Source organism: Odocoileus virginianus, chromosome 27 (assembly GCF_023699985.2).
Source record: "Odocoileus virginianus isolate 20LAN1187 ecotype Illinois chromosome 27, Ovbor_1.2, whole genome shotgun sequence".
NCBI lineage: Eukaryota > Metazoa > Chordata > Mammalia > Artiodactyla > Cervidae > Odocoileus > Odocoileus virginianus.
The window spans coordinates 9,334,622-9,357,359 of NC_069700.1; the positions used below are offsets into that span (position 1 = coordinate 9,334,622).

Here is a 22,738-nt window from a genome sequence, read left to right on the forward strand (position 1 = left end):
GATAAGGTCGTTTGTGTCATATTTTAGATTCCATATATAAAGGATACTGTATTTGTCTTTTAAAAAAATAACCTATTTCGGGCTGTGCTGGGTCTTTGTTGCTGCGCGGGCTTTTCTCTAGCTGTGGCAAGCAGGGGCCCTCTCTAGCTGCGGTGTGCAGACGTCTCATTGCGGCGCCTACTCTTGTAGGGCGTGGGCTCCAGCGTGCGCAGACTCAGTAGCTGTGGCGCCCGGACTCTAGAGCGCAGGCGCAGTACTTGTGGTGCACGGGCTTAGTTGCTCCACAGCATGTGGGATCTTCCTGGATCCAGGACTGTACCCGTACCCATGGCAGGTGGATTCTTTCCCGCTGAGCCACCAGCGAAGCCCCTGTCTTTCTCTTTTTGACTTGCTTCATTTGGTATGATAATCTGTCGGTCCATTCATGTTGCTGCAAATGGCATGATTGCATTCTTTTTAAGGCTGCGTAATATTCCTCTGTGTGTGTGCGTGTGTGTAGAGAGAGCTTTATCCATTCATATATCAGAGGACAGTTTAGGTTGTTTCCATGTCTTGGGTATTGTGACTAGTGCTGCTGTGAACATAAAAGTGTGTGTTTCTTTTCAGATTAGAGTTTAGTCTGGATAGATGCCCAGGAGTGGGACCAGCTGGATCACATGGCAACTCTATTTTTAGTTTTTTGAGGAACCTCCATGCTCCATATTCTTCCATAGTGGCTGCACCAATTTACATTCCCACCAACAGTGTAGCAGAGTTCTTTTCTTTACACCCTCTCTATCATTTGTCATTTGTAGACTTTTTAATGATGTCCATTCTGCCTGGTGCAAGGGGTACCTCATTGTAATTTTGATTGCATTTCTGTAATAACTAGAGATGATGAGCATCTTTTCATGTCCCTATTGACCATCAGTATGTCTTCTTTGGAGAAATGTCTATTTAGGCCTTTTGCCCATTTTTTGATGGGATTGTTTGTTTGTTGTTGAGTTGTATGAACTATTTGTATATTTAGAAAATTAAGCTCTTGTTAGTTGTATCATTTGCAAATATTTTCTCCCAGTCCATAAGTTGTCTTTTTGTTATGATTATGGTTTCCTTTGCTGTGCAAAAGCTTAGAAGCTTGATTAGGTCCCACTTCTCTATTTCTGATTCTATAGAAATGCCATCTTAAGATAACCACTGCTAATGTTTTGATATGTATGCTTTTAGACATTTTTAGAATTTCGTCTTAACTAGGGTTCTAATCTCATTCATCCATTATTATAGCTGTGTGACCTTGAACAAGTCACTCCACCTTTGGATTCGTAGAAATAAATGGTTGTCTTTGCCATCCCGACATGTAAGGGTTTCTTGCCTACCAGGTTGTAAATGTTATTGCAGACTTCTAGCTAGGGTTACCCCTATGCGATGGTTATGGGGTCTAAATTATCCTGTTTTGAGCCTTGTTGCATTCACAAATCCCATGCACAGTGAAGATCGAGGTGCAGTAGGTTCTCTCCAGCACACTTCGAACTTGGCTCTTAACATCGTGTACTATCCTGAGGACAAGAGCCTTGGTTTCTGGGGTACCTGAGAAGGTTCAGTCAGCCTCTTACAGTGACATTTGCAAACCTAGCATGAGCGAATATTTCACAGTTTGACTTGATCGCTTTTGTCTGTGGTAGGTGCTTACAATTTTTAAGTAAGCCCTGCTGCCTTTATTCGAAGCATTTATTTAACTTCTTTTTTTCTGGCCTTACTCATGGCTATGGTGAAATTCCTCGGCCTGGTTATCTTAATAGGACTGCCAGGCAGTTCTGAGCCTCCCTCTTTGTTTTTCCCCACCTACAAAATATCAGCCTCTGGTACTTGTGGTGTTTGAATAGAAAAATGGAATTTGTAAGAACCCCTTGTTCATAGTTGGTGCTTGATTTAGTTCCCTCTGTCCACTGCATGCTTGTTTTCACTGCCTCTTCTTTTAGGGCTGGGCAGGTATTTTTAAGAAGAGGACATGCTGACAGTTCACAGATTGAATCACCACTCATGTCATGTGATACCCTTTCTACTTAAATACTTCAACACTCTTGGAAAACAAGTAACCCTTGAAATATTTGCATGTTGTTTTTTTTCCCTGCAAGTGTGTGTGTTCATGTATGAAAGTAAATGGATGTCTTTGCCTCCTGAGAACATGAAGGATGCTTTGACCCTCCTTTGGAGGTTACCTGTAAATGTAGTTGGGGGCAGACTCCTTTGCCCTAAGGCGTTATGTGACGTTGGGTTGCACTGGGTTAAACTGTAGTCCTGCCTTTTGGCCGTGCATTGCCTATTTCATAAATCCCACCCTGACACAGTGAGTAGACGAAGTGCTATGTATGGTTTCCTCTCCCAAGCACATCATGAAGTCCTGTTAACTGTGGACATCTTAACATCTGTGTACATCCTGGGAGGAGAAGAGCTTGTTCTCTGGGGGTCCCTGGAGCGCAGGCTTTCTGAGTCAGGCCTCATCACTGACCACACAGGTGTGACATTTGCAGAAGCCTGCATGAGCAGTCACAAACTATTCACAAGTGAATTAAGACTTAAGAATACACTTTTGTGTGTGTGCGTGCAGGTGTGTACACATCTTTTAAGTCAGACCCTGCTAGGGACCTTTTTATTGGAAGCATGAGTTTATTTAACCTTCTTTTTTTTTCTGGCCATACTGCATGGCATATGGGACATTAGTTCCCCACCCAGGGATCAAACCCATGGCTTGGGAGTCTTAACCATTAGACTGCCAGGGCCAGTCCCTATTTATTCTTTTGAGGTTATAAGTTTGAAACCCTACTGTGGAGAACTGGTTTTGATAAAAAGATAAAGCAATTTAAAAATAATTAGCAAGTCAAGTGAAGGGCATAGAGGGGTTGCACCTTTGAAAGAGAAAGTTAAAAAAAATTTTTTTAAAAAAAATAAAAGAGAAAGTAAAAATATGTGGGAAATTTGAAGCACCAGCCGGACACACGGCTGTGTATGTGACTGTATTCACGTGAAGGGCTATGGCCACATCCCTTTTATGGAGAGCCTGCCTCTGAAATCAATCCTTGCTTGTGACCCCATGGTCCTCTGGGGTCAGGAAAGCCAGACATGAGTGATGCACTTGATGGAGGAGGTAACTGCAGTCAGTAAATATTCATAAAAACAAGAGATTGAATCCCCACCCCTGCCTTTTGATCAGAATTGCAATGAAGCAGTGTTTGAGATTCAACCAGTCCATCCTAAAGGAAATCAGTCCTGAATATTCATTGGAAGGACTGATGCTGAAGCTGAAACTCCAATACTTTGGCCATCTGATACGAATAACTGACCCATTTGAAAAGACCCTGATGCTGGGAAAGATTGAAGGCAGGAGGAGAAGGGGACGACAGAGGATGAGATGGTTGGGTGGCATCACCAATGCGATGAACATGAGTTTGAGTAGGCTCTGGGAGCTGGTGATGGACAGGAGGCCTAGTGTGCTGCAGTCCATGGGGCTGCAAAGAGCTGGACACAACTGAGCAACTGAACTGAGTGTTTGAGGTCTAGCTCCTGGAAGGACAGGCTTAAAAGCAGATCGGAAAAGGAGGGCTGAGTCACAGGGACCCACGTCCTCAGTTAGAGACGCTGTTTTGTAAAGTTGTTCCATGGAGATGCCCTCCACCTTCCTGCCATCACCACGTGGGTAGCTCGGGTGGCCTGGGTCTTCTGCATCTTTCCCAAAGTGGGTCCCCTCTCCTGGGGACAGGCACTTCCCTTCAAGACCGGCCCTGGGCTCTGTCATGTTGCATCTGAGCACTGACCTGGATTCCCAGGGCCGCTGCTTCTCTGCCTTTCTCTGTTGGTTGGGCGGCTACCCCAGGCCACGTGGCTGGCCTTTTCCTCCTCGAACCTCACACAGGCCACATTGCCAACAGCAGGTAGCAGCCTGGTTATTTTGTGCGCCTCGGGCTTGTAAGCAAACCCAGTAGGTTTTGTCCTGTGGTTTTGTATTGGGTCCCTGGTGTTGAAACATAACCCTCACAGCCAGACTGTGCCGGCAGCCCACAGTGACGGGCACTGAACCAGTGCAGGGCGCTCTGTGGGTCACGTGGGTGTCGGGAGCCTAGGTTTGACTTGAAGGAAACTGGGGACCTTATAAGAAAGTGACCAGGAGACACAAGGCTCGAAATATAAAAGAGAAAATTCATTGTCCTTTGTGGCTCATAAAATACTTGTGCTCTTGTGCTAAATAAATCTCACTTCATGCCGGGCAGCGGGGAGAGGTGATGAATGATAGTTACGTGGGAATGGCCATTGGCCAGCCATGTTGTGCAGGGGCTGGTGGAGATGAGGTCCGGCCCCCCGGTCCTGCCTGCTTAGTGGCCCCTGCATCCTAAGTGGAGTACTGATGCCCGGTGGGGGAGCGGGGGTCTACTGGCCTGAAACAGGACTGATGGGGCCTGGGAATGGCAGGTGCAGTGGCGAGGGTATTAGCACAAGTTGCAGTGCCTGATGCAGAAAGGCCAAACAAACTGAAACATTGGAGTTTGGAGCAGAGAAAGGTTAATTGCAGGGCCATGCAAAGAGACAGTGGCTCATGCCCGAAAAAAACCCTAAGCTGCTGGAAGGGTTTTGGCAAAGCACTTTTAAAAGCCAACTTGGGGTGGGGAGGGCGGAGATTGCAGGGTCACGTGATCAGCTTGTACACAATTATCTGATTGGTTGATGGTGAGGGAACAGGGTGATGTCGCAGGGGTTCATGTTATCAGTCCTTAGGTTCCAGGAAGCCTGGGGCTGTGTGCTCATGGTCATCAGATATTAATAGAGTAGTTAACATCTGTTTGGTGGTGGGTTTTCATATCTGCAAAGCAACTCAACAACTGTGCATCAAATAGGGGCTTCCCTGGTGGCTCAGATGATAAAAAATTTGCCTGCAATGCAAGGGACCTGGGGTCAATCCCTGGGTCAGGAGATCCCCTGGAGAAGGGAATGGCAACCCACTCCAATATTCTTGCCTGGAGAAGTCCATGGCCAAGAGGAGCCTGGCAGGCTACAGTCCCCGGAGTCACAAAGAGTTGGACACGACTGAGCAACTAACACTTTCATTTTTCACTTTCATATCTGCAAAGCAACTCAGGAACTGTGCATCAAATGCTATTATCTAGGTACTTCAGAGAGGAGCTTGAGTAGACAATACCCCGGAAGGCCTGTCTCCCAGGAAGGGCCCCATGGGGTCCTGCTGGGTTGCAGTTCCTCTCTTTTTTTCTGATACTCCTCAGTCTTGAGGAGAACAAGTTTTTGAACAAGAAAAGGAATAAAAGTTCAGAGAAGGAGGTTAATCATAAACTTGACAGAGGTACCCGCACGGTCTAGCTTCGTTACAAGGGGAGTGTTGGGCCTGGGCTCTGCTGATAGCGTGCTTGTCTGCAGGTGAGGTGGATGGACGGGGCTAGGCCAGCAGATACCATCTCATTTCCCCGGCGGAGATGGGGGACTGCGGGGAATGGCCTGGACAAGCTCCCACTGACCTCCTCTGTTTGCTCTTCCCCTTTTTGAAGGACGGAGGCTGCACGTGTCCAGGAGATGTCGCCAAAGCCTTTGGTAAGAGGCCGTGGAGGGGAGGGAGCATGCAGGGAGCGGGGAGCTCCCTGCGGGGGTGCCGGAGGGAGGGGGCAGACACATTGGGAGAGGATTGGGGCCAATCCTGAGTTTCCTCTCCCTGGATCTCAGCCTCTGATTGGCCCACATCCTGGCATCGTTTGGTTCTAGCTGGTGGCAGAGAAGGCTCAGGGGACTCATTGGAAGAGGACTGTACCAGGTCTGATGCCCCCCAAAACTTCAGCGAGAGGGTGTTTGGAGCCTAACCTGGGGTTAATATCCCCAGGGAGGGACTGAAATCCCACCGCAGTTTCACAAGCCAGATGCTGAGGAGCCTGTTTCCCACTAGGGGGCAGCAGCGTCCGGCTGTGGTCTGGTGGGGCTGGACCACGAGGCCTGGCTGGCCAGGTGTTTTCTTGGGAAGGCACTGGGCCATCCAGAGTCTCTGCGGGCTGTGCCCTGTGCTCGCCACTGAACCTTTGCCAACTGCGGTCCACAGCTGTGAGGTGTACCAGCCGGAGGCGGCCACTCCCTCCTTTCCTGATGCCAGGACATGGTTTGCTGCTGGTTTATTTTTCCTTTTTCACTGGAGGGAACTTTTCTGCCTTGGGCACCCCTCAGAGATGCCGCCGGCCCCTCCTCTGACCTGTAAGCGGTGACATCCCCTGCTGTCCTTCTTTATCGCTGTTTCGGTTCAGCCTGTAGAACGTCTTAAGTTCATTTTTAAAATTATTTTTTCTAAATATTAAGATAATTCTAAATATTTAGAATTTCATCTAAATATTTAGATAATTCTAAATTATCTAAAATGGTTTTTTTTTTTAATTGTTTTTTTGAACGCTGCTCATGACAATACAGGGCAGTGTTCTTAGCAGTTAGGTTTTGTAGCAACCCTGGAGAACAGGGGCCGGAGGCCCCCGAGGCGAAGTAAGGGTCCTGCACTCGGGGGCAGTCGGGATTCCTGCTCCACTGGTTTGTTCACTCACCTCTTATAATAAGGATCACAGCAGCCAAGGACGTTTCTCCTGTGGGGTTTTCAGCTGCAGGGACTGAACACTGAGGGGTGTTGTGTCTTGGGCTCCCCTCTAACAGTGCACACGGACACCCTGCGCAAAGTGGTCTCTGGACTCTGGCTCTGAAGGCTTGCCCGCACCCCCCACCCCCATTCCAGGAAATGTAGCCATGCCTTCGGACGGAGAGGAACCACTTTGGGAAAGAATGCTGGTTGGGAAAGGACACAGGAACGTTCAGAAAGGGACGTGATTGGAAGCCTGAGTGGTGGTCATCAGGAGGCCTGACCGGACACCAGTTGTCCTGCCCCCTTATTATCCTGGCAGGGGGACCGAGGAGCTGGCATTTGTGTTGGGGACCCTGCAGGGAAGCCGTCGACGCTTGCTGCCAAGTCGAGAGGCCCTGTGTCTTGCTTGCCTGATTGCCAGGCCCAGGGTCCAGCCTTGCAGAGCCAGCCTTCCGAGATGCTGGACGGAAGGGCCTGGAACACCTGATGCACACCTCGAAGTCCTCTTGCAGATATTTAAGCGACCAGCTGGAAGCGGTCAAGGCCACTTTTTAGGGGAGTCTGTGCTTGCTGCTTCTGATCCTTCATCCTGGTTGTGTAACACTTCTGTACTCTGATATCCTCCGATTCTGAATGTAAACCCTCAGTAGGACTGATCAGGGTGGCAAACGGTGACTATTTCTATTTCTTCCATGTATGCCTCTACTTTCTTGACAACTAGTCACGCCACCTCTGCTGTGTGCTGTGATAAACACTAAGGACAGAGCAGTGAGCCAGGCCTGGTCCTACTGCTCCTGGTTTGGATCCAACATAACCTTCAAAGGCAGCTGCAACACCCCCAGTCTCCTCTGTACCTGTCCTGGAAGTTTCATGTCATTCGGTGACTTATATGGGGTGTTGTTTACTCTAGAAGTCAAATGGTTATCCCAACAGAGGTGTGAGTCGAGTTTTACAGGATATATCTATAGATATATGTGTGTATATGTGTTTGATGTACACAGACATACACATGTGTACACACAAATGCACAGACATATACATATATGTACACACAGATTTCTCTCCTTCAAGCCCAAGCTCTCGGGGAGGAAGTTCTGTCTGTTCTGAGGTCCCTTTATGTCTATACAGAGTGTGAGTGTGCTGAGACCTTCATGTAGACCAGATGCCCAATGGGGACATGGCGGAGTACTTATTGCATTAAGTATGAGATTGGAAAACACGCTGAGGTGCTGCTCACTTCTAATGTTCCTCTGATTTTAACACAGTTAGACCTGTGGACGTTGGTCATAGAAAGTCAACAATAACCGTTAAGGATTTCCCAGTGTATTAGTCACCAAGCTTCAGTAGGCTGTGTTGCTCAGAATGTCTGGTGCCTGTCTGCCTTTAACTTTTTTTCCTGAGTGGGCAAGTTGGGCTTTTTCTTGCTATAACCAGGAGGAGAGAAGGGGAGTTGGTAGTACTTGCATCTTTCTGGAGCTGACTTTTCCCTGACCCTTTTCTCTGCTGCTTCTTTTTGTCCCCACTTTGGGGTGCAGGAGCTGGAGCAGATTTTGTCATGCTGGGAGGAATGTTTTCGGGCCATACTGAGTGTGCCGGAGAGGTGATCGAGAGGAACGGACAGAAGCTCAAGCTGTTCTATGGGATGAGCTCAGAGACGGCAATGAAGAAACACTCGGGAGGGGTCGCGGAGTATAGGTATGTGGGGGTGGGATGGGGAGTGGGTACAGCACCATCACTGGTGAGGTTACATTCCCTTGATTCTTATAGAAGTGGGATGGAAGTAGGTCTCAAAGAGTGCAAGTTTGTTTATATTATTGTGGCTTCCCTTGTCGCTCAGCTGGTAAAGAGTCCGCCTGCAATGCAGGAGACCCTGGTTTGATTCTTGGGTTGGGAAGATCCCCTGGAGAAGGAATAGGATTCTTAAACTACCCTAGTGCCTCAGCTGGTAAAGAATCCACCTGCAATGTGGGAGACCTGGGGGATGGAAGTAGGTCTCAAAGAATACGAGTCTCTTTATATTATGGAACCATGGGAAAGGCCTGGGAAACATTTTTAAAATTAAGATATTTAATTAAAGAACTGTATGGCTTACATTTTTTTAAATTGAGGTATAGTTGATTTACAACATTGTTAGTTTCAGGTGTATAGCAAAGTGATTCAGTTGTACATGCATATACTTTTTTTTCAGATTCTTTTTCCTTATAGGTTACTGCAAAATATTGAGTAGAGTTCCCTGTGCTATAGAGTAGGTCCTTCTTGGTTATCTGCTCTAAACATAGCAGTGTGTACATGTCAATGCCAGACTCTGAGTCTGTCCCCCCATCTTCCTTCCTGGTAACCATAAGTTTATTCATAAATTCATTTGTATCATTCTTTTTAGATTGTGCATAGAAGCCGTATCATATATTTGTCTTTCTCTGACTTCTTAGTAGGTCTATCCATGTTGCTGCAAATGGCATTATTTCATTTTTAAGGGCTGAGTAATATTCCATTGTGTACATGTTATATATGTACCATATATTCTTTACCCATTTATCTGTTAATGGACATTTAGGATACTTCCATGTCCTGCCTATTATAAACAGAGCTGCAGTGAACACAGGGGTACATGTATCCTTTAGAACCATGTTTTTCCCCAGATATATGTCCAGGAGTGGGGCTTGAGCATAGGGTAGCTCCATTTTTAGTTTCCTAAGGAGTCTCCTTACTGTTTCCGTAGTAGGTGTACCAGTTTACGTTCCCACCAACAGTGTAGGAGGGTTCTCTTTTCTCTACACCCCTTCTAGCATTTACTCTTTGTAGACTTTTTGATCATGGCCACTATGACTGGTGTGAGGTGATCTCTAATATTGAGCCACAAGAGCTATTTGTAAATTGTGGAGAATTGTAATCCCTTGATAGTGGCCATCATTTGCAAATAATTTCTCCCATTCTGTGGGTTGTCTTTTCATTTTATGGTTTCCTTTGCTGTGCAAAAACTTTGAGTTTAATTAGGTCTCATTTATTTTTATTCCTGTTACTCTAGGAGATGGATCAAAAGATACTGTTGTGATTTATGTCAAAGAGTTTTACCTATGTTTTCCTCTGAGTTTCATAGTATCAGGTCTTACATTTAGGTCTTATATCCATTTTGAGTTTCTTTTTGTGTATGATGTTAAAGAATGTTCTGGGGTTTTTTTTTGTTTTTTTTACATTTTGCTGTCGTTTTCCCAGCCCCATCTATTGAAGAGGCTGTCTTTTCTCCATTTAGAGTCTTGCCTCCTTTGTTATAGATTAATTGACCATAGGTGTGTGGACTTATTTCTGAGCTTGCTGTCCTGTTCCATTTACCTACAATTGTTTTTGTGCCGGTACCATATTGTTTAGATAACTGTAGCTTTGTATATAGTATAGTCTGAAGTCAGGGGGCCTGATTCCTCCAGCTTCCTTTTTCTTTCTCAAGATCACTTTGGCTATTTGGGATCTTTTGCGTCTCCATACAAATTGTAAGAATTTTTTTGTTGTTCTGTGAAAAATGCCATTGCTAATTTGATAGAGATTGCATTGAATGTGTAGATTGCATTGGGTAGTATAATCATCTTGACAATATTGATTCTTGCAGTCCAAAAACGTGGTTTCTTTCCATCTATTTATGTCATCTTTGATTAGAAAACCCATCTTGGCCTCTTTCAAAACAGCCATAATTTTTATTCAGCTAGCATTGGCAGTGTTTGGGGTCAAGGTGGAAATGGAATTAGGGGTATGTGTGAGTAGTTATGACTCTTGTTCAGCCAGCCCTGGAGGGGACCAGCTAGGCTTCCAGGGGGTTAGGCCGGAATGTCCCAGCCTTGTCCTGAGAGAACACCTGTGGGGCCTGGCATGAGTCAGATGTGCATGTGAGATGGGGTGGGTGAGACCCCCTCACGGGGGTCAGACCTTTGGGGAAGAATGCCCTGCGTCACCTGCAGCAGCGCCCATAGGACTCGCCCTTGCCTACAGGCTTGGACAGTTGACAGGCAGCATGTGTAGGCATTTAATCATATCAGTCTGCGGAAGGGATGCTCACTTATCTGTTCCACTTCCGTTTTAATTGTGTATACGTGTGTTTGAAGAACGTTGCGGCTGAATTTACTCACCACCTCACCCTGCTCCGTAGAGTCCGCCATTGCTTCTCATCAGAGTTGGCAGTGATGAAAAGCCCGCGCCACGTGGACAGGACAGGAGCTCCTGAATCCTTAGAAGGATGGGAATTCAGGCCACCTGCCATGGGCTGATACCCTCCATTTCCTACCACTTATTCCACACCCAAAAGCTTTCATGAGAATATGGGATTTGGATGCATTATGTAAGGTCTGAGGCAAGCTCAAGGTACACAATTCAGTCACTGAGATATTTCAGGTGGGCAGGCTGGTGGGAGGGGTGGGGTCCCCCACCAGAGCTGTGTTCCTCGGGTACTGGTAGTCTAACTCCACTCCTCTTTCTTTGCAGTCTTTTTCTCTTTTGGGGGGAATCTCAATAAGGAAAAGACGTTGTAGTTATGGGGACAGTGGGGTGGAAATGAGGAGCCGGGGGCTACATTCATACCTTCATCCTAGAAGTTGCAGACAGTTTAGGACAAGAGGGACACCCTGTCCCATGCAGCCTCCAAAGGCCTCTTTCTCCTGTGTGATGACTGGTGGAGGAGGCCAGACAGTGTCGGGGGAGAGACAGAAAGGGGTTTACCACCTCCCCTTCGACCTGAACCTCTGCCAAGCAGCTTAATGCTTTACTAGGACCATTGTTCAAGGGCCTGTGCCTTCTCCCATGTGCTGGTCTGGGAGAGGAGCCCTTGCGATTGTGTGACAGCCAGATGCTTTGCCTGGAGGACTTTTTTTGCCCTCTAGCCACTGCATCTGTTTTGGGTTTCTAAGAAAAGCAGGTAGGGAAGGCCGGACCAGGCTAGAGCATGAACAGAAACCAAGGAGCTGAACAAAAAACCATCTTCTGTGATTCCAGCAGGTTTTAGACAAAACAGAAAATAGATTCAGGAGTACCAAGACTCAGTTCCGGAAGTAGATTCAGTCAAATCTTAGACACGGAAGGAAAGTGCTGAAGGAGTGAGAAGCGTAATCAAGAGGCAGCGTGGGCCCTCTAGGCTGCACCCGTGTTGTCTCTTTGCACCCCCCTGCCCCCCACCATCTGATCTCCTCCTAAGACTGGTTCTCCTACTTTGACATTGTATTTAATTAAGGCAGAGTTATTTATGCTTTGCTAGTTCCTTCCCAGTCATTACCCACTTAGTTCTCACGCTGTCCTTGGGAGAAACATCAAAGCCCTTCATTTTACAGATGAGAAGACTTGGGTGTCAATGATAAATGACTTGCAAAAGGTATCATCGCCACTTAGAGAAGAAGTGATGCTGCAGATCTGGAGGGTGTGTGTAAGCCTGGAGAGGCCATGGAAATGTTTATTAAAAGATGAAATTGTCATCATTTCTGGCGCATCATGCACATGTTGGTCTGCGGTCACAGAATACAGCCGTATCAGTCATCTTGGATGTGACCAGTGACCGGCTTCATGAACTCAGTGCTGTAAAATAGCCACTAGGCCAGCCCTTGGTCTGGTCAATGGGTTGTGTTTTTGTTTTTTTTTTTTTCCTTAGTTTTTATTGGACTGTAGTTGTTTGTTTACAGTGTTGTGTTTCTGCTTTGCAGATAAGTTCCTTTCTACCATTTTTCTAGATTGCACATATGTTATTACATATTTGTTTTTCTCTCTGACTTCACTCTGTATGGCTGTCTCTAGGTCTGTCCATGTTTTTGCATGTTGTACAATTTCATTCCTTTTTATGGCTGAGCAATATTCCATTCTGTATATGTGCCACATCGGTAGCCACTCCTCTGTTGATGGACATTTAGATTGCTTCCATGTCTGGGCTGTTGTAAACAGTGCTGCAGTAAACACTGAGGTGCATGTCTCTTTTTGAATTAAGGCTTTTCTCTGGTATATGCCCAGGAGTGGGACTGCTGGGTCATAGGGTAGCTCTACTTTTAGCTTTTAAAGGGACCTCCATACTGCTCTTCTTTACCCGAGGAAAGGTCTTTGCCTCAGGTAGGTTTATTCCAAGGTATTTTCACTTTTTGTTGCAATGGTAAAATGGTATCGTTTCCTTAATTTCTCTTTCTGATCTTTCATTGTTAGTGTATAGAAATGCAAGAGATTTCTGTGCATTCATTTCGTATTTTGCAGCTTTGCCAAATTCATTGATTAATATCTGTAGTTTTCTGGTGGCCTCTTTAGGATTTTCTACGTTAGCATCATGTCATCTGCAGTTTTACATCTTCTTTTCCAGTTTGGATTCCTTTTATTTCTTCTCTGATTGCAGAGGCTAGGACTTTGAAAACTATGTTGATTGACAGTGGCGAGAGTGGACATCCTTGTCTTGTTCTGGTCAATGGTTTAAATTGCTAGATCTTACCTGAGGGTAGTCTTCCATGTGTAGATTTCAATGCACAAGAGTTAATACACTTTTGAAATTCTAGGTAATGACTTTTTGATCAAGAGATGCTGGTTTTTCATGTGAAGAGACCAGCTAAAGTTCCAGTATTTAGTAAATTGTTTGGGCTTCTCTTGTAGCTCAGTTGGTAAAGAATCTGCCTGCAACGCAAGAGATCCTGGTTTGATTCCTGGGTCGGGAAGATACACTGGCGAAGGGAAGGCTACCCTCTCTGGTATTCCTGGCCTTCCCTGGTGGTCTGCTGATAAAGAATTTGCCCACAATGTGGGAGACCTGGGTTCAATCCCTGGGTTGGGAAGATCCCCTGGCGAAGGGAACGGCTACCCACTCCAGTATTCTGGCCTGGAGAATTCCATGGACTGTATAGTCCATGGGGTGGCAAAGAGTCGGACACGACTGAGTGACTTTCACTAGAATTTCCAGGTTTCCTGACCCTTGGATGGGGGCTAGTTTTGCATGGACTGGAGATTCCCTTCTTGTAATGCCCCTTCTAACCCCAAGTCTAGATGGTATCTTTAAAACCTGTAGTAAGGGGGTGTGATGCGGAATCTGGCAGTGTTGCTTGGTGGCCTTAGGAAGAGTGGGACAAGGACTCAGAAGGACAGTTTGATGTGGTTTAACGTTTGTGCCATGAGCCAGACCTGAATTTCTGAGCGTCACTCAGAAAACGTGAAGGATGCTTACCAATGCCTTGGGTGCTGAGGAGGTCCTTAGTTCTGCTCTGGGTCCACCTTGCAGAGGCCCCACACCACATCTAGGCATGGGGATTTGTGCAGACACACAGGAAGGTAAGCGGAGGGGTGCTCAACAAAGGCCGTGTGAGTGGAGACACTGACTTCACTCGTGGAGGTTTCCATGTAACCTCGCAGTGCCCACTTGTCCATTTTCTCTGTCCCTTCTTCCTCTCTCGATCATCTCCTGTGAAGATGCTCTGTCTGATGCTGATTGGAGGGCTGGCAGGGGTGCGGGGGAAGGGGACACACTGGGCTTGTTCTGTTATTGGTTAGGTCGGGCCAGCAGGAGAGGCCATGCTAGGAGGTCTGTTCCCCCACCCCGCCGGTGTTCTGGACTCTGGGTCAGGTGGAGGCCTGTGTACGGATTAGCGGAGGATGGAAAGGTGGGGCTGGTTTCTGATGGAAAGATTGGTGTACCTGCAGGAGGTGGTGGGATGCTGGCTGGGTCTGCGACTCTTCCAGGAGTTGCTGATGGAGACTTTGTGTTCCTGGCATTCTGAGCAGTCAGCAGCCAGGCTGTGTGTCTTGGGTGGGAGGAGTGTGTCCACCCGAGATGCTGGCCTGACCCACGTGGCGTGTGCAGCAAGGCCGAGGTCCTCCCAGCGTGGGTCAGATCAGAGGGTGGCATGCAGCCGCCCGAGTGCCTTGGGGTGGGTTCAAGTGCCAAAGCTGGGGATCCTGGCTGGGTACTTCAGGGAAAAGAACCAGACTGAAACAAATACCTCCTTATTCTTCTAGAGCCTCTGAGGGCAAGACTGTGGAAGTGCCTTACAAAGGGGACGTCAAGAACACTATTCTGGATATTCTCGGGGGACTGAGGTCTACCTGCACCTACGTGGGGGCCGCCAAACTCAAAGAGCTCAGCCGGAGGGCCACGTTCATCCGAGTGACCCAGCAACACAACACCGTGTTCAGCTAACCCCGAGGACGAGGACGAGGCCACCTCCGGCCAGTGGAGGCGTCCACACACGCCTGCTTTTCCATCTCCTTGTGTTAGGGCAGAGGTTCCAGCAGGTCCTGGGGTGTGGGGGCTGCCCCCTCTTCTCCTCCTGTCACCTGGAGGCCACAGGACTCCCCTAGGTCAAGGGGCCCAGAAGTTGGGCACTCAGAGGGTTCGCGGTTGGAGCTTACCTGCCCGGAATGTGTAACCTCATTGTTGAAACTAATATTCACGCCTTTTTCTTTTTTTTTTTTTTTAAAGAAAATGGTTTCACTTTAATATAATGCTACGAAGACTTGCTTGCGTGCTGGAGTTTGCATTTACAGGACCAAGTTGTTGGGGGAGCTGGGGGTTTTCTGCTTCCTTCCCACGATTGGCTCTTGGTGGTCAAGGTACCTGGGTGGGAAAGGCAGAGGGGCAGGGGGAGGGGGCCGCAACCAGAGGAACCAGCCCCTCCTCCATCCAGCTCACAGATGCTGCAGAAGAATGAGAGCAATCAACTGGACAGGTGAACTTGGTTTCCTGCAGGTGTCCCCAAGGTGCGGGGACACCCTTCCGCCACATCTCTTACACATGCCTTTGGGGACGGGTCCTCTGTCACTGTGCTCATGCTGTTTCTAGTCTTGTCCTGGGTTTTCGTTTGGTTCATTTTCCTCCATCTCTTCCCTCTCCTCCTCTCTCTCAAAGAGATAACATATTATTTTGAAGAAGTTCCAGGGATCTTTCAAGGTTATCCGCTGAAAAGCAGCTGAAGCCTTGACATTGGTTTAGAATCGGAGATAGAAGCGTCCCCTCATCACAGTGATGCATACTCTCCAGGAGGGACCATGGGCACTGCTGTCTAAGGGTCCATTCATTCATTGATGACATTTGTACTTTCTTGGAGAAAAGACTCACTGCCTTGGTGGGAGTCCCACCCCAGTGCACTGTGACACTTGTCTAAACAGTGAACCCTCATGCATTAATGACGACCGGCCACTTCTTTTGAAGCATTGAGTATTAGGATTGGGAAGTGTATGTAGCCCAGGATGTTTATTTCCTTTTAAATGAGGCTAAAGAAGCAGATACAGGAGTTAATTTTTCTTTGAAGAGACAAGTGACGGCCCTGGAGAAGAGAGGAGCCACTCACTCCTGCTGCGTGAGAGCGAATTAACAGTCTGATGTTCATGGTGACTGACAATGTGTGAAGAATCCGAACAAATCACCACACTCCAGGGACTTACAGGCCTGAATTTGTAGTCTTTGTTGTTCATGCAGTTGCTCAGTTGTGTCCGACTCTTTGTGACCCTAAGGACTGCAGCATGTCAGGCTTCCCTGTCCTTCACTATGTCCCGGAGTTTGTTCAGATTCATGTCTGTTGAGTCAGTGATGCCATCCAACCATCTTATCCTCTGTTGCCCTTTTCTCCTGTCCTCAATCTTTCCCAGCATCAGGGTCTTTCCCAGTGAGTCAGCTCTTCGCATAAGGTGGCCAAAGTATTGGAAAACTTCAGCATCAGTCCTTCCAATGAATATTCAGGGTGGTTTTCCTTTAGGATTGACTGGTTTGAGCTCCTTGCTGTCCAAGGGACTCTCAGGAGCCTTCTCCAGCATCATGATTTGAAGGCATCAGTTCTTCAGCGCTCAGCCTTCTTTATGGTCCAGTCTCACAGTCTTAGAAGAATACATTTAAAAATCCAGCAACTTGAGCTCCGTGGTAATACGTTTTCCTCCTAAATCCACCCAGAATAATTCTTATAGGAACACGAATGCCCACACACTTGAGATGAGGGTCTGAAGGATACTGAACCTCTAGCTGGCTGTGCGTTGCTGCTAGAGGTACCCCACCTTTTCTGCCTGGTTGTCTGAGTTGTGAACCCCTGTACCTGTGGTAGATGTGTGTGACACTTGAGCCCTTGAGTTCATTAGTTTTAAGAGATCCTTCATGGCAAAAGAAGGGAAAGAAGTAGAGGAGAAGTCTTAGAAAGCTCTTAAAAAGGGACTGCCAGTAAGGTAGTCAGGAAACTTCCAGAACAGCATTCTTCATACTCCTGTCTCGCTTGGGGCTGTCCAGTCCTATCCGTGAGGACGTGTGCCTGCTTTATCCATCTTGTGCAAAGACTTTCCAGACTACCTGCTCTGTTTCCACCAAGGGAGTGAGGCAGGTTCCTCCCTCACCTGGTTTTTAGGGAAGTGAAAACATGATCGCAGAAGCCAGAACCTCATCAGGACCATGTTGAAGCAGAGGCTTCACTTCTAAGGCTCCCTGGCCCTCTGCAGGTTCATCCCTGCCTCCAGTAGCGGTGGGCGTGGGGGAGCCTGCCCTGGACGCCCTCAGACCTGCTGAGTGGACACGGCTTCCTGTGCACTCTAGGCTCCTGGTGGTTTCAAGGTTGACCTCGTCACCACCTGCAAAGCAAGGACTTTCTTCTCATCAACCGGACTGGTTCAGGTACGACTCGCAGCTCTTGGAACCCAGACTTGTCAGGACCATTAGCAGCTACTATTAACAACAGTAGAGCAGGCGGTGGTTCAGACTGCTGCACCAGAGCGGCCCACGTCTGCCCAGACTGTTCTGGAGGACGAGGGCTTGGACAGCCTTGTTGTCTGGGTTTCAAGTCTCAGTGCATCACTAATTTACACACCAACATTCGTTCACACTAGCATTCTTAGTACAACAGGACCTCGATGCCGCAGGCCTAACAGCAGAGTCCTGGTGAGATGTCCCCATACACCGAAGCAAGATGACTAACCGGAAAGGAGATACCCATCCCTGCCTGGGATAAGCGACAACGCTGAACTGGACGCCAAGAGTTCTCTTCCAGCACTGCAGAACCTGAAGGCTGGAAGGACTGGACAGCCACATGTGCAGATGCAGGCAGAGGGCCTTACCTGACTGGGTCCTGGAGGAATTCCCTTCTGGGGCAACTGCCAAGCCTCCTCCATCTGAGAGTGGGCACCATGCAAAAACAGGCGTGAACTCCAAGAAACACAGATGAACTTTCCACCTTCAGACCATTAACCAGTGTGCAGCAAAGCATACAGAAACATATCGATAATGCTACGAGCTCACAAAGATGCCAAATACTGCTAAGAAGCAAAAAAAAAATCTCTTGTAAAAACAGCAATGTGCAGAGAGGAGAAACAAATGGAACAAGCTGAAACATCAGATGTTGAAACCTGCCTTTTATCTGATTCTCATCTCAAGCACGATGGACCTTCTTCCCACTCCCCAAAATTAGTAAGAAAGGCAAAGCCTTATGTCACCCTTGCCACCACAAACCTACCCAGGGATCACAGTGGATCAAGAAGGAAGAAGGACCACCACTTCCTCAGCCTCCCTGGTTTCCGAGGACCTGACACACGCACAGACACATTTGCAATTGGCACGGTTATTTTATTAGTACGAGTATACTGAAACAATAAACTTGTACTGGTTTACAGACAATTTATTTAAAACAATTTTGTTCAAATTTTGAATCAAACATTGTTTTATTATAATAATGAAATAATTTCTACCTAGAAAACCTGCAAGCACCATCAAAGAAAGGGACCATAAAATTCAATAAACAGACTCGAGTGTATCCTACAAATAGACACACCACGATTAGAAAATAGAATAGGAATTCTTCCATTTTTTTTTTTTAATATTTGTTTTAAAAAAGCTAGTGCAAGTACAATATTTTACACTGGAATTACAGAGAGTATGCACGCATATGGAAAAAAGTTCTCCTGTCACAATAAAAGCTCTTAACTATGTATGCACTTAAATTTTTCTTTTCAATAAGGTGCAAATCATCATCCCTTCCCTAGTTCTCCTCTGTACTGGCCATGTCAGTCTGATAGTGCCCTCAAAGTTCTGGTGTCTCTTTTTCCTTGGCCGGTGGGAGGCATACGATTGGAAGGTTGGTAGGTCGTGAGCTGATATTAGAAAAACAACATCAGTGTGACTCTCAGAGATGGCCCCGGGACCAGGACCCCACTGGCTAGAAATTAGGACTCTTGTCTTAACCAAAGGCCACCAGAAAATACTGGCAGGGCGCTGCTAGAGCCTTTCAGCTGACACTAATTTGGGTATACAGGGAACAGTGAAGGCTGAGGAGGAAAAAAAAAACCTCCCCTAAAAGGCCAAAAGGGCAGTATTCACAGAACTGATGCACACAGGTATCAAGTTTAATGTTCACTGACAATAAAGAAATTCACCCCACTCCTGAACTGGATTAATTGAAGAGTAGGCGGTTCGAGTTAGGAACCAGAGAAAACCTACACACCCAGCTTGGTAACCGTTCAGACTTGCCATTTATTCCAGAGGACAGTTACTGTTACCTCGGCAAGGATGACTGTAAACAGCACTTCCAAAGGGGGCCTTCAGACTGGCCATGGAAAAGGAGACTGGCTCATCAGCCATCCCAGACAGCAAATGAACAAACTAAAGGGAAAGAAAACTTGGGTGAAGTCTCCAATTATCTGCAGTGGAAGACTGGAGTCCTTTCAGGTAAGAAAAGTGACGGAAATCCTTAAGAGAAGGTTACTGGAGAGCTACTACCTATTGGCCAAAAGCACTTAATTTTAATACAGCTGAACCATTTGTATGCAAGTCGTGAGGACATGAGAAACTGAAGCCGCAGTTCCCTCCCACCATCGTACAGGTGAATGTCAGCTACCAGAAACATCGCGTGTAATGTGAGGGAGGGGCTCAGATTCTGAATTTTAAGAATTGGAGGGGGGATCTGCTCAACATCCTGCCCCTCCCCTGCCAGCTGTCCAGTTTCTGCTGGCTGGCTTGATTTCTGGACAGAATATGACTTCTGAGAAGTTGCTCCACATTAATTTTGGCCTCTTAATGGTAAAGAAAAAAAAAGTCAAAATAAAAGTCAATGTGAAACGAGGCATCTCAACTGAAATTCTTGCTTATCCCCCCCACCCCCACCACCACTGAAATGAGGTGTCGGGGGGGAGAGAAGGCGGAACATTTTTGTGTGTGTGTGTCCTTGTGATGAGTCCCATTTTCTTGGTAGCCAGGATCCCTTGTTACAAACACTTCTTGTTCAGAATTATATTCTTTGGGTTTACTGGAACAGGAAGTGCTGAAAATGTCAAACATCATCTCTGGAGAAAAAGGAGTTGCAATGGCTTAAAGAGTTTAAACTAAGAAGGGAGCTCAGAGAAGTACTTCTGGCATAGGAATGAACAGTATTCTCTAATTGCAAAATACAGAATTACTCTCCCTCAGAAGAGGGTTCTATGTAACAAAAACCTAGAGGAAGCATAGGTATAGTTGAAGAGCCTTTTAAGTAGTAATTCTTTCAGGCCATAACCATACAAATCTGATCATTTAGACATGACATATTTCTATATACAAAAAAACATGTAACTTTCAACCTTTTTTTTTTTTTACAAACAAGGTATGAAACTCATTGTTTCAACAGATCCATATCTTTCAAACACTGAATGAATCATTTTGACATTCATTTTTCTTTTGTGCAATTTTTTAAAACATTACCTGTACTCCTCAAAGTGAGTGCTTCAAAGTTTTTTTTTTTTCTTCAGCTTCTCAAATTAGGTGTACATTAAAAAAAAAAAAATTCCCACAAGGTATAGTGCTACAAGAAAAGATCCTATCATTAAGGTAACTTATTTGAAGCGAGGTCATCTATGTAAAAGAAATCTTAGCTCCGGAGTAGAGGTGTGCAAACAGTTTGGAGTTCCCCTATCAACAGAAACACAACACTGTCCGTGGAGAAAAAAAGAGGAAACCAATGTAACACAATGGCATAGGCATGTGCTTTATAGAAAAGTATGTTCTCTGTATAGTTATTACTGGATGTATTCTTAAATTTTCTATTTCAGAAATTCTGGGTTGAAAACAAAGATGGAAGCAAAGACTTCTGCTTCACTTGAAAAGCCACACAGTGTAATTCCCCTTGCTTTCACATCACCCTGAAGAAGCACGATTGGACCACAGAGACTGCTGGCCCTTTTTTCACCTGGGATTATCATGGGTGACTAGGAGACAGGACGTGCAAAGGGTTTTAGGAGGAAACGGACCACGGTTTGTCGAGCTGCTTACAGTTCATCAAACAGTAGCCATGACAACCAACACAGCTCCAAAAGCCTGGCCTTCTGTCCTCAGAGCTCTGCTTCTTCACCCAGATCTGAAATAGCATGGCATTTAGTGTCTTCAAAAGCATTTGAGATTTTTTTTCTCCATGAAAGAAACAGGTTTCCTTAGTAGTCACAGATGTTAAAGGGTATTGTCAATTGTTTCCTTAAAAAAAAAATTCCAAAGCTATACAACAAAAATAAATTTTGGCAACGTATTTCAGTAAAGATCGAACTATGTGCAAAGAGTGGATTTTATGATTTCTAGGAGCTACTGTTCATCTTGAACATGCAGCATTATATTGCGATCTATGTGGTATCTAAGGAGAAATCCACTAGATGCAGGAAATCCAAACATTCCTTGAAGTTGTACAACCCTACTCCCAGAACAGTCAAAGTGCTGCTTCTGGACACGTCAGTGTACCACACACACGCCAGCCCCGTCCCTGAGTTAGAGGTGTGAAAGGTTCTGCAGAGTTCCTTGGGGGGAGGAGGAGTGCTGCCATTTCCCGGTGGGCGAGAAAACCCAACGCGCTCACCTAACAGGACACACATAGGGTCATGATTCAGGGTGAGAAATGGGATTGAGGACAGCAATGGGGGGAAAAAAAAAACATTCCTCCCAAAACAAACGGGGGTGAGTTGGAAAAGACACAAAATTGACTGACATAGAAAATCATCCTGAACATCCAAATGAAAAAAGCAATTTTGGATTTCCACTTGAAAAGATTTGAGGTAAGTGGTATCCATCTCTCTAGCCGCCCCGCCCCGCCCCCAATGTGGCCCAAACTGAAATAATTCTGAAGTTGAAACATCCTAAGGAACAGTCATTTTATATATTTAGAAATCCCTAGAAAGAGAGGTCCTTGTTTGTTGGTGTTTTTTTTTTTTTCTTTTCGCCCTGACTAATTTGGTGATTGTGTTCCACTGTAAACGCAAAAGGCCTGCTGTTACTAGTTTAAAAATGGAAAATGGGTAGGAACAAAAGATGGGTTAGGTAAATATTGCAAAGTGGACACAGTACAGAGGCACATGGCTGCTCCTCGCAAGCTGCGCGGCTCCGGAGGGTTTCTACGCCCGGCACTGCTAGGTGGGCTACGCGGGCGCGGTGACTGGGCTGCTCTGGGGGCCTCGGGGCTTGCCCACGCCTGCCAACGACAGGAGGGCCTCTGTCCTCCGGATGGCCTTCCTATTTGGAGGCGAGAGCTGCCACAGAGGAGCGGTGGCCACTGTCCGCAGGAGGCCCGGCCCCTCCGCAGCCACCCGCGCCAGAGGCTCGGAAGGCGCGCACGCGGTGGACCACGCTTCCCGCCCAGGCTCGGAGGAGGCGCGGCTCCGAGTCTCCAGGACACAGACCTGGGGGTGGGGGTGGGGGGGCACCTACTCGAGGAAAGGACCGTGGAACAGGGGCTGATCCTGGCTCGATTGCTCCAGAGTGCGCCTTAGAAACGAGTCTGCCTCCTTCCTGTCTGCGCGCCACTGTTCCTCGCGGTGAGGAGGGGGAAGAGTGCGTTCTTCCCTTCCATCTCTTTTGTTTGCTCCTTTCCGCAACAGGGCGAGGGAAACGCGGGGCTCCCCCCAGAGCTCCCTGCCCCGGGGCCTTGGCTTCCCGAAGCAGGGCAATCGCCCAGCAGGAGGCTCTCCCCTTCCTGGCTCCTTCCTTCCAGCCCTTCTCTGGCCGTCACAGGAAAAGGATGGAGAGAATAAGGAAAAAGCCAAGAGGGGCCTACCTACACTTTCTCTAGAGCGCACACTGATCAGACTCTATTGGCACGGAAAGTATTGCACACGCTAAAGAAGCAAGAAGGTAAATGGGACAATGTTTAGAAAGAACCGATTCTTCGATAATTCCTATACCTGAAACAGAAGCACGAAAAACAATGATGATGTTCCTATTGCTCCAAACCACGCATGTTTTCTCGT

The 22,738-nt window shown here is 46.9% G+C and overlaps 1 protein-coding gene across 2 annotated transcripts in view; it reads left to right on the top strand.

The window, feature by feature from the left end:
• The window catches only part of GMPR (guanosine monophosphate reductase), a 57,918-nt gene extending 42,888 nt beyond the window's left edge, over nucleotides 1–15,030 (top strand). For both annotated transcript variants that reach the window (XM_070456176.1, XM_020876014.2), the window contains 3 exons: nucleotides 5,529–5,571; nucleotides 8,122–8,281; nucleotides 14,534–15,030. In XM_070456176.1, the coding sequence (XP_070312277.1) occupies nucleotides 5,529–5,571; nucleotides 8,122–8,281; nucleotides 14,534–14,714 (384 nt within the window). In that variant the 3' untranslated portion in view covers nucleotides 14,715–15,030. The remainder of the gene's footprint in view (nucleotides 1–5,528; nucleotides 5,572–8,121; nucleotides 8,282–14,533) is intronic.
• Nucleotides 15,031–22,738: the final 7,708 nt, after the last annotated feature.